This window comes from Polyodon spathula, unplaced genomic scaffold (genome assembly GCF_017654505.1).
Source record: "Polyodon spathula isolate WHYD16114869_AA unplaced genomic scaffold, ASM1765450v1 scaffolds_825, whole genome shotgun sequence".
Lineage (NCBI taxonomy): Eukaryota > Metazoa > Chordata > Actinopteri > Acipenseriformes > Polyodontidae > Polyodon > Polyodon spathula.
This window is the reverse complement of record NW_024472312.1, coordinates 407,740-419,977: the sequence shown is the minus strand read 5'-3', so window position 1 is coordinate 419,977 and position 12,238 is coordinate 407,740. Positions and strand designations below refer to the sequence as shown.

Genomic DNA, 12,238 nt, shown 5'->3' with positions numbered 1-12,238 from the left:
TTGTAATTTGAGCAGGGAGCTCATGGAAGGGTCCTGACACCACTGTAACCCTTAATGCCATGCAAGTGGATGAGCGGGGTTGCTTCAGTTCACACTTTTGCTGCCCTGTTTCAAACAGTAATGTGATTAACGAACTTTGGCACAGGCGGTAACCGCAAAGTGCTGACCACACCTGAACCAAGCTGAATCGGACCCACACCTGAACCAAGCTGAACCGGATCACAGCTGAATGCCCTGGTGCTCCAGAACTCTCCGTTATCCCTAAAAATGGCACAGGGACCATGACCCTTAGAATTGGACAGGTGAACCCAATCCGTCGGTCCCACAACACAAGGGGTTCTGGTTTCGCTCTAAAAGGTCTTATGTGTTGTTGCCCTTCCCTGTTTCATTTTGTTCGCCGGTGCTGTAGAACCTCTGCGCTAGGAACACCTTGCGCATGGAAGCTGATCGTAGGTCAGACACGCCTGTAACTCGCAATGGGGTTTCAATGCTTTTAATAAATGCTTCTCTTTCTACACCCTCAGTCTGGAGAACAGAACAACTCGATTACATGTTGCGTCTGTGACTGTCACGTGAATACTTGCAGCCTTGCAAAAACAAAAGGACGTTATCAAAAACTCGCTAAAATAACCCAGCCTTGTTTCTTAGTCTATTAAAATGTTTAAAGAAAAAAGAAATGCAGTAGTCATACTTTGTATTTATAAAACACTTATTATTATTATTATTATTATTATTATTATTATTATTATTATTATTATTATTATTCATAAACTATGTTTTACACCATTAAATAAAACAGCCAACACAAACCCGGGTATCTTTCTATGAAATCTGTACTGCCCAAATCATTTATACAACAACTTGCAAATGGAACAGAATGTGTGTGTGTGTGTGTGTGTGTTTGACTTTTCATTTTCAAGAAGCATATGCTCTTCTTTATACAAAATAATAATTTTTTCAGATTTGAAAACTTGATGCGCTTTGGCAACAGCGACTTCGGGACTTCTGCACTACACGAAGCGACGAAACCTGAAAAGACAAAACGAAGGGTTAACTCACATTAGCCTCTGAAGCATGCATTTCCAATTCTGTGCACTGTGCCCTGCAGCGTCGGGAACAGTCTAACGCATCCAGGTACAGGAGACACGTGTATTCCACTAAGAAAACGATGCTAACTTTCTTATCTTTTGCAATGCACGAAACAAATGGTTTAAAATGAACTGACAGGTTAAAGCTGACCATTCAAATCGCCAGTTTCCTCCTCGTAATACTCGAGTCGCTATCAAAACAAACCGTTAGGACAACCGCTCAATTTCAGGTGTACCTTAAGGGGTACCTCTTTATTTACAAAACAGTCTTCAAGGAATTACATTTTAGAGTGAAACCAAACATTATGGCGAGCCTTGGACGTTTTAATTAATGAATTGTATTGTGATCATAATACAATGTCATATTTAGAAATACTAATTGAAATGCAATACATCTAAGGCAAGGGTGAAAATAATTAATTTTCATATTTCTAAATTGAGGAGCGTTGTGTGGATGCTATTATTAGTGCCAGCAATATAGCGAGAGGCATCACTAAACGAAATTTGCAATAAAAAACAAAAATTAAAAGGTTGACAAGCCTTTCTGTTAAAAGACTTTTTCAAGAACAATGAAACGCTTGTCAGAAAAAAAGTAAACAGTAAACAACTTTCAGTACTGCTAGAGTTAAGTCTTTCGTTGTTATGGAGATGTGGTCTTGCAACAAGGACGAAAAACGAAGGTCTGTGTCAGGCTCTGCATCAGGCAGGTTGCAGAGGGAATACGCTGCCCTCTGGTGGGCAGATAATATATAGCAAAAGGCTATAGCACTACGTTTAAAATTCTTCAACCAATTGGGACACTTTCCTTAATTGTCCGTGGCTATTTCTCAAAGCGAATGTCAAATAAAAATGTTGTCTTCAGGGGTCCCCTGGTCTTACCACCCGATAGCAACGAATGACGTCCCTTGAATAAGCAGCCAGACATATACAGGCTATATCTGATTCCGCTGTACTGTATTCACCATCCCCTCCCCCCGCATTATTCCACCGCACACTTACCTCATTTTACACTTATTAGGAAAGATGGTTCCTCTTGATCCTGGGAAAGTTTCCCTTTTCAACGGGACGGGATTGCCTGGTATTAAATAATTAAAGAAAGGATGACAAGAGTGTCCTTCAATGTGCTACAACACAGCGTTTCAAAATACATTAAAACTTAGCCTCGGTGGGATTTCACTGAAATTCCACTAGAGGGCACACTTTTACAATTTGCCTTTAAGGAGTTGTTTCCAAGGTTTGCAATTTCCTCTTATTATTCCGCTTCTGTTTCTAATAATTAGACTGTCTAGTAAAGAAAGCTCAGGGGACAGGGGACGGGGAACAGGGGCGACGGACGGGGGATGGGGGACTGTACTATGTGCGGACCAACATGCAGTGCTGCACCTACTGATAATAAACATGCTTAGAAACCCTAAACAGAATTACAGGGGTAGTCTGGGTGGCTCTGTAGAGAATGCTGTGGAACCCGCTTGTATGCAACTGGCACATTTCTTAATACCAAACTCACCATTCTCTGTGTTTCTCCTCCCCATAAGCCCAACAAAGAAGTCATGCATATCTCCTGTAAAACACGCAGAGGTTTCATTATTGCATGCATTTCTTCTATAAATTAAGCACAAAGCGTGTACCAAAAGCAAGTGTTTGAAAATGCAAAAACGCGCTTGAAGTTCTTGCATTCTGGGACTGGAAGAGGAATGATCAGATTCCAGGCAACATAAACTCTTCCACTCTTTGAAGCTTCCTTACAAAGCAGCATGCACTTGCACAGGTGGTATTGAATACAATGTATAGCTGCTTGCATTAAAGAGAATGGGGATCTTATCAGGAGTTGCCAATAAAATACTGCCAGTGTAACACCTGGTTTGCATCCTGATCTAGAATGGAGCTTGATCGTTATAACCTCCTACTGCTGCACTTGCCAAGAGAATCGCGCCTGGTTGGCAGCTGAGGTACGGAGATGGAAATACAAATCACATTGCACAGCAGTTTGAGCTTTTCCAGGTTTGACTGTGGGATCGATCAGGTACAGTTTATAGTTAACAAACTCAAATGAGTCTTATTGCAATTGCTCTGCAGGAATCAGACTATTTTTACAGTATAAATTAGCAAGGAGACACAGGGAACGCAAACGTGCCTGTCCTTAGCTGTACCGAAGTTAATTCTTAATAGTTATATACAGCAAAAATGGTTTTATTCCTATTCTTTGTATTTATAGAGCCCCTGGTAGTACACTTTGGAAGAACAGAGCTAACAAAGCAATAGAGCAGGCAATATGTTCTCAGCATGGATCCACGCAATTGGCAGTCTTTTCTCAGCAGTGAGACAAACTGAATGCATGCAGCACTCTGATTAGGAGCCACTTACTTTTCTCAGGTGGCAGTTCGTTTGACCCTGAAACAAACAAAAATTTTTTTTATTAATACAGATCTGCTCGGCACACGGTGATCTTAAAAAGAAAAACCTGCAGGACAATAATGAATCAGAATTAAGCCATATAAAAATGTCTGTGAATACAGGAGTTATGCACTTGTGTGATTAACTACATATAGTTGTGCCTGACCAAAAGAAAAGTCAGTGCATGATACAGCATGCAATATCTATACAAGTTCAATTAGATTGTATTTCATGTGTTTTTCTTGTAGCTTTGATTAAAGGCTGCCTGAGCTTTCTATATGATTATTCTTTTTAATAGCTGAATAGTTGAACCCCCGAGCTCCAATGTAATAACAGCTGTCTGGATTGATTTATAAAGATGTACACTGGGAGAAGTTTTAATTGGATCTGGAAACGTATCTATCCACACAGACACACAAAACTTCTAATTAAGGAGAAATCATAAAGTGGCAGATCTTGTTAAGGAGATAGTCCGCTTCCCAGTGTCAGAATGCCTATGTGTTTGGAAAGATTCATGTACAGAACTCTCAGGCGGGCAGGTTTTAAATGTGTATAAACGATATAAAGATATAAGGGCTTCCGCTCAGGCACAGCTCGCTGGACTGTGCAACTAAATTTACACTGGCGTCCAAGTGACCCCGCAAAACGAAAACGCAACATTTTCTGCAAATCACAAATGTGTCGAATGGCTCTGGACGACCCATTATCCTTTAGAGGATTATTCTTTTTCTGTTTTGGAAAGCAATCAAATACAGATCGCTTCAAAATGTTATAATTTTAATGGTGTTTCATAAATGTTTAAGACAAAAACTTTCACAGCGCTCAATAGTACGGGATTTTGTAATGCTAAAAGAAACTTAATTCAATGATTTGACTAGAAGTCTTTATCAATGTCATCAGCGGAGTAACTTTATTTTAGTATTTCTATAATAATAATAATAATAATAATAATAATAATAATAATAATAATAATTCAGCATTGTCTACCATCTAGAATGAGATTACAGGGACAATGAGCCGTCATGACGTATGAAATGACACGACTACAGATTCACTTCGGATGACATCATACCGTTCTAAAAACGTGTCATTCTTTTTAACACAGAACTATGAGGCGCATTTCTGAGATACAACACTTCCTAGGTGGGATATCAGAAGAGATCATGTGTGGAACGTGTGTTTAGGTTTTTAACTCGGCAACACTGAAAAGCTGAAAGGCTGAAGAGAAATGTTTTTGAGCATCTCTTTTTCTAACTGAAAGTCCTATTTGCTGCCTTAAATATATACATCAATGCAATCGATTCAGATAGAGAGATGGGGTTGCACATTGTGTGGAAGAATACAAAATATTAAACTTTTTTTAACATTAGTGTATGTACCAACTCTTTCGGGATCTTTAACATGCCTTTGCAAGGGATAGTGTGCATGAAAACAAACAGTGGATGTACTTATAAGCGTTTGATGACGTGGTAACCACACTCGCTTATTTCTAATTCAATAATTCAATCTATTAGTGTGTTTTATTAATGAGCTATTGATTTGAGTCGAGATCTTTCCTATGTATTGTAGGTCCGTGGGGTTGAAAGGGTTACTCTTTTGTTGACGTCACTCCTTCATCTCGTCCTTTACATCATTTATTTAGAGCACGCGTTTCAATAATGGACGGGTCGCCAGCGGGCTAGCTGTGGTTCCAGTGGTGCGCCACATAAATTCATCATGAATCTCGTTGCGTGTTTTAAAGTTATCTTCAAATCAATTTGCTGCTGTGCCTTCGAATGATCCTTACACGGCCACGGGGAAGAAACGTTCATAACAAAACATAGCTCTAAAGTAATAACTAAGAGACAAGGAAAAAATAACCATTACGAATGCTATTACCCGTGAAGGGCTCCATATAATTACATACAGCTCAATACGCCCCGAGCAGTAACACTACGAGGCGGACTGCTAACCTTAGCTCTTCACAGATTTACACAGAGCAGATCCGTCCAGGTGAAAAGCAGTGTCTCATTCCCAACGTTTTCTTTTTTAGGAGCGCATAGGGAACTCAAGTACAGCTATTTCCGCACAATAAAGGGATAGATGTAAATTGGTCCCGTCTCTGGGGGGGGAACAAAACAGAATTTTCAATATATCATTCACGTTTTAGCCTCTCCCAGTTCAGCCCCCGTGTATTACCATCGTGAGCCGCTGTCCGTGGTGCTGAAAACTTAGCGGAGCGCTGCGACACACCGTTGGTTCATACTTACCTGGGGAAACGCTATGCACGTTAATGGTTATTTAATGTATAATAACGTTGGCTAGAGTAAAACACACACACACACACACACACACACACACACACACACACACACACACACACACACACACACACACACACACACACACACCTCAGTATTGTTAGCTTCACCAGCTGGCAGTGGGCAGGAGAGACTCGTGTAGCTCAGGAGTTACGGCGCTGGTTTGGAATTGTTGGAGTTGGAATTGTCATTTAATGCTACGTCAGAAACGGGAATGGGCGCCGGCTGGTCTGTGGAACCAAAGACATGCAACTTACCGGCGGTTCTTTTACCCATGAGTCCGACGAAACCGTCATAATTCATCCCGTCGTAGAACCGCTTCAGAAAGGCTCGGGGCAGAGTGTTTACGCTCGAAATATCCTGCTGGGGCAAATTAAAAACACACAACGGTCTGTGTCGTTCAAGACATTATAGATGCGCAGAACTAAATATATATAAAAAAATAACCATTCAAAAATAACCACGGGGCCAGCATATCGTTATAATATCGTTGAAAACCTGACCGCCTAAAACACCTATTCATATCATTTTTAAGAAAGAAAGAACGAAATGTTTTGGTTTTTTACCTTGATAGCAAAATATGTTTATTTGTTTAAATCCTTTCCCGTAACTTTTCCGTGAAGAAGAGATCACTGCCTACCCAAACCTTGCATTATAAATAATTGCTGTCGTTCTACTGTATCGCACTACTTCAATATGTACAAACCGGGAAAGGACTGTGTTTCCAACGATCAAAATGACCAGATGCCGTAGTTCACACGCTCTGTTGCGTTATTTGTATACTTGGTAACGTTAAACACGCAACTGTTTTTGTACAATAAGCCTTGTGACGTTGTAGTCTTTAACAATATAATTCTATTATATTCTATACCCAGGTAGAATTCTGACATTTTATAGACCACCCGACGAGCAACGTTTTCATTTTACATTTAAACAAAAAAGTTTCTAAATCTAAAATGATTTCTGTACAAACTTTAAATGAAAAATTATCAAGAAAAATAAACCTAATAAAAAATGCTATTCGGTTAAAACTAAAACAACCCAATGATTTTAAAAAAAAAAAAAATTCCCCATCAGATTAGTACAGTTTTTGTATTAGGCATGTTTTTCACTGAGTGTAGTTGTGGAAGATCGCATCGCGTTTTACCTTTATTTGTAAATCGCTGCTCATTGGTTCTTGTATCTCCTCGCAACTTGACTGGCACGATCGCACCATCATTAGAAACGACATTATTGCCAACACGAAGACACTTTTCATCTTCTTGTCTGTGCCACACCTGCCAAGAAGAAAAAAGGGAAGATTTAGTGCAAATGCTACTACCAGTCGGATTATTAATAAGGCAGACGGGTACATAACCACAGTACTATACAACTAAATATAAGTATCTCTCTCTCTCGACTCTCTTTGGGGGCTTCTCGCCGGTAGTAGTTTGTAACAAGAACACTCATAACGGCTGGCGTGTGTAGATGTTCTCATGTTACTCTGGTTTAAATGGTTTGCAAACCAAAAACTTTACCGGCTTTCTTAAAGGATCCGTTTGTTGACTTAAAAAAACACATTGTAATCAAAACAGTAACTGGACCACTGCTATTAAACATTCCACGGACCATCTCAATGTAATCTCATTGGAGTGCGGGCTCTGACACCTGCTTCCTATTTAACAGTACAGAACAAACACTGAGACATTCATGGAAACGGTATTTCTCTTTTACCGCTGGCAATGTAATTCACTGACACTCAAAACACCGGACGAGTCACTGTTAAAACTAAGAAAAAGTATCCACAAATGATGCTATAAAATACTTTATACTAGATTACCCTATTGAAAAATACTATGCAATACGCATCTGGAACGGACGTTATTCACCGATCCGCGCTATTTGTAAGTAATGTGTTATTTACACACGTCTATTTAAGACTACTTACCTTTTAAACAGACGCGTTTGGATGTCTTTCTCTGTTGAGGCTGGTGCGTTTGGGGAGATTAGGGTTCCCTTTTGTGTGTGGCGAAGTCTAAAACTCCTGTCCTGTTTTCTTTGCGCCTTTTTGGTTTCCCAGCTATCTCGCTGTGGATCTCGGTTTGAATCTTGGATACGATCTCTACAAGGCACCTATGTTTACCGAGCTGCTTAATGAGAGCAGTGTTGTGGCGGGGGTCCAGGATTGTCCAATCAGAAGAGGCTCGGTGGGTATGGCTTGCAGATAATGGTATGAACTAGATAGTGGTCATTTGAGCTGATTGGGTTTTTTTTTCTATCCAATTGAAGTTTTGATTAACTCAACGCTATGCTGACTGTTCTCAATTGCATCAGTGGAACACAATTCTGACGCACGAACGGAAACGGAATCCATTCTTATTAGTTACATGACTTTAATGTACGTTATATGGATCCCAAAAAGGTTAGGTCAAAGTCAGATCGGCTTTACCCTGAGTAGCGTGGACCGCCTATTTTGCGCATCATTTGAGTACAAATGAAAACAACTCATGTAATTAGATTGTTTATTTAAACAAATACCTTTTGACTTTTATGACAAGCATTGTGTCCGTTATGTCTATTGAAGGACCATATAGCCTGCATTGTTAATTCCTGTGACCTTGCTCTCCTCAATGTGTTTATTTGCGCAAAGGGTCCTTTGAAAAGAAAGCAGTTGCTCTGTATCTGTATTACTACAGCCTCCCTTTATGAGATCCTATTCGGATTTGACACTAGTGGTGTACTCCATCTCCTTACTGAACTCTCGGGACCCTATTGTTCTAGATAGCATTACAGCCAGAAAGAGGGAATCTCTATAATAACCGTCATTTGCTTTGCTTTGCTTAATTATACTGGGGTTCGGTGGCTGGGCAGGCAACACTGAAAGCTTAGCAGCAGCTGTGCCAGTATAAGCAGCAGTACTGCGAGCCACATTACCACGCAAACTAACACTAATATCTAACCAGTGAGATATCAGTGTACGCTAATTACAGTATAATCGCAGTGTATTACCACGAGTAGACCGCGCTCCCTTGCGTGCCTCTCTCCGTGGTGCTGGAACCATCTTGGCTGCGATACAAGATTGGCATTCGTTTGTCAGTAAGACCGTGCATAAGGCGAGAAAGGCGGACTGTAAATTCATCATATTAGATTGAACGTTAATAGTAAATGTATTTATTCATAAGCAAAACAAACAAGTGAGTGAGGACCCGCTGCTTATCGAAGGAAAGGCCTCGTAGGCATGAATCAAAATGAAATAAAATCAATTGGTACATAAGGAAAAAAAGAATATACTAGCATAATCCAGAAAGAGTTTAGTCTCCGTGCTCCTCCAACCACCTCACTGCGGGGAAGCATATTAGTGTTGCACCGTGCACTGAATCCTACACTGTACCTGTGGAACACAGATTAGCTTCCTGTGCCGTTTCTGCGGATAACAGCTGCAGAATGGCAGAGTGTGGGAGAAGTCTGTTGCAGCTTGCAGTCTTAAAAAGCCTCAATTAAAGTTGAAGTTGAAAACGGATAGTGGCAATTAGGGGTGTCAGCCTCCACATAGGAATGTGCCAGATAATCAGTTACAGTCTCCAGCTCGACATGAAACACGGAATCACTGCTTTTATCGTCTGATTGCTCCGGACCTCATGTCGGTGCTAAATGTGAACTTCTTAACCATGGATATTGAATACCCTAAACTATAATACTGCATGTGAAGTTCATTGTTTTCAATGTCTGTTAAGAAGTATTTAATCATGCATACCTACGAATCTGTATTTATGTAACTAGATTTTTTTCCCTGTCCGGCAACAAATATAATGTACTGAAATATATGAAAGATGTTGGCTTGTGAGGCTGGATTTAGAAAAATAATCACATAGAGGGCTGACTACGCATGTGCTACTGAAATGGGCATTGCAGGGTTGCAATTGTTAAAATTAAATTCTTAGATTATGTTTTTTTTTTTAACAATACAGATCATATTGCTGATATTTTCTTTTCAATTCTCAAGTCTATTTACCCCAAATCTGAAAGCAAAAAACACGTACTTTTCCAAAAAAAAAAAAAAAAAAAAAAAAAAAAACCTACTTCAGACTACTTACAAGAGCCAATATTAAATTACTCGTTTTTTTTCTGATTTGACAGCTTGAATGGTGACGTTATGTCTTTTCTGAAAGAAACGGTCAAACTTCCATTTGGAGTAAATGGGTTTGAGTATCTCGCCGATTGCATTGTGTCACTTAAAAGTTGGATCTTGGAGAGAGTTAAGTGGAATCAACACAAATGTGAGAGCTATCGTTACACAAATAGGATGCAATACTATAGAGGTTAGGAAAATAATCAGAAATTGCAACACCCCAAACGAACAGCCGGATTTGTTTGCTTAAAGCTTGGCTGGTGAATTATTCCGTGCCGGGAAACAGAAAACATGACTGGCAGGAATATTTATGCATTTTGCAAAATAAATAGAATTGCTTCCCAGCTCCTACAATGATCTCTAAATAGAGGTTGAACTGGCGACCTACTTCTGAATCTTCTAAAAACCTCAATATCCTGGAGACATTTACAGGAGTGTGAAATCTGAACAGTACAGTGGCAGGTCTTAATACCAGAAGCCTGTCACTCTACATTAATCCTGCTAGCGTTTCCCTCCCATAGCAGCACTAAATACACTGATAAAATACAGTGGCCCTCTTTATTCATTTTAAACACAGTGGTTCAAGTAACTAAGATACACCCTGTGGCATCTGATCGTGAATCTCTGGCACTTTACCTTGTTCTTGAAAGTGTTAAATTGTTAAAGACATCCTTATAAAAGTGTAGCAAAGCACAGTGAATGCATGGTAAAGCACAAGCAAGCATTGTAAAGACCAGAGATGCATGGTAAAGCTTATTTAAAAAAACAAACCATGGTAAACTAACCCTTATAAAAGTTTCCTACAGTAAAAACATAGCAAAGTGGAATAAAGGGCAGTGAAAGCATGGTAATTCATAGGTAGACAAGAATAGCAGTGTATAGTATATTAATAAACATGGCATAACCATGGGGAAAGCACAGGGAAACACAATGTCTGCTGCAGAGTCACTTACAACAATTTCTCACCCAAAAGATAAAGCACAAGGAGGTTCAGTGACTTGCTCAGCACCACACAGTGAGTCAGTGGCTGAGCTGGGATTTGAACTGCTGGTTACAAGCCTGTGTCTTTAACCACTGGACCACACAGCCTCCTGTAGAGTTATAGCAACATTATGGTCCGTGCTACACAACAGAACCCAAACGTTAGAGTCCATTTATTTTCCAGTACTTCAGGATTAAATAATTCGAATGTGGTTGCATTTTTTTATGGTGCACTGCAACATTATTGTGCATGAGATTGCATGGTTACAACATGCATGTGCACTTGGAAAAGTCCTGCAATGAGTATTGAATGCATTACACTGTATGCACCCTCGGCCTACAAACCCAGCCAATGACACCTGTGTGTGACATGCATATGTTTGAGTCATTAGATTAATGCAAAAGTGGGTTTGTTTGTAACACTGACAGCTTTATTTCTTTTATAGTGCAAAAGGTTACTGGTTTTGCAGAGCTTATAAGTTTCTCAATAAAAGGGGCAGATTGTCTACAACGTGTAAGATCCATGACGATGTTAATCAGATTGCACCGCATGTCTGCTTGCCCAAGCGGGATGTATTTGTACATCTCTACAGTCCTGCATCGTGTAACAAGCTCATTGAATACATCTTAGACGTGTGGTCCAGCGTTTTGCACAGATTGAAGGCTGAAGTGGCTGGCGCAATGGGATTACGTGTGGAATGCTGGGCTAGGTCACAGAGCACAGCATGTCAAGATGTCTTAGTCTCTAGCCAAGGGTAATAGAAGCACATAAAGCTAATAAAGCTCTGACGAGCTCCACAGCATCCGGATGTTTCTATTACCCTGGCAGAGGATCAGCGAAGAGGCAGGCATTATTACATGGCATTAAAAAGCATGATATGCAGAGACAGGGAGAGGGCATCCTCCAACTCGGTCATTCTCCAGCTTGGTACAAACGCAATCACAAAAGTAATGTTTAACATTGTAAGGAGACTAATTTGATGTGTGCAAATGAGTGAGCACAATGCCAATTGCTATGTAGTAAGTTTCTTTCTATTGATTCCTATATTCCAAATGTTACACACATGCAGCTCAACCATTATCGTTAGATACAACAGTGTAGCACCGAGTTATAAACAGAAAGCAGACAGTGATCAGTTATCAGGTATGGAGATGGTCTGTGTAAAGGAGAGCAGTAGGGCAAGAGTGAAAAAGGGCCACTGAGGTAAGAAGGAGAACAACAGACTGTACGTTGCAGTGAAGAACAGAAATCTATTAGTGAGGTGCCACAATGCCAAAACAATAGCCTTTAGTTTTGGTTTCTTTGTATTGTTCAGCTGTACACCAGGACGCTTCCTACAGCAACCCACAGCTCTGCTTCCACGCTC

At 40.1% G+C, this 12,238-nt stretch overlaps 1 protein-coding gene across 2 annotated transcripts; it reads right to left on the bottom strand.

The window, feature by feature from the left end:
• Nucleotides 1-773: 773 nt before the first annotated feature.
• Nucleotides 774-8,098, bottom strand: tac3b (tachykinin precursor 3b). Of its 2 annotated transcripts, none has more exons than XM_041241858.1 (7): nt 7,710-8,098; nt 6,930-7,059; nt 6,040-6,145; nt 3,453-3,479; nt 2,596-2,649; nt 2,088-2,163; nt 774-1,029 (listed from the first exon to the last, which is right to left on the bottom strand). In XM_041241858.1, the coding sequence occupies exons 2-7, from the start codon at nt 7,038-7,040 to the stop codon at nt 1,011-1,013; spliced, it is 393 nt and encodes a 130-aa protein (XP_041097792.1). In that variant the 5' UTR covers nt 7,041-7,059; nt 7,710-8,098; the 3' UTR covers nt 774-1,010. The 2 variants fall into 2 exon arrangements, with proteins under 2 accessions (XP_041097792.1, XP_041097793.1); XM_041241859.1 differs by having other exon boundaries at nt 775-1,029; nt 6,040-6,142; nt 7,710-8,095.
• Between the last annotated feature and the right edge of the window lie 4,140 nt (nt 8,099-12,238).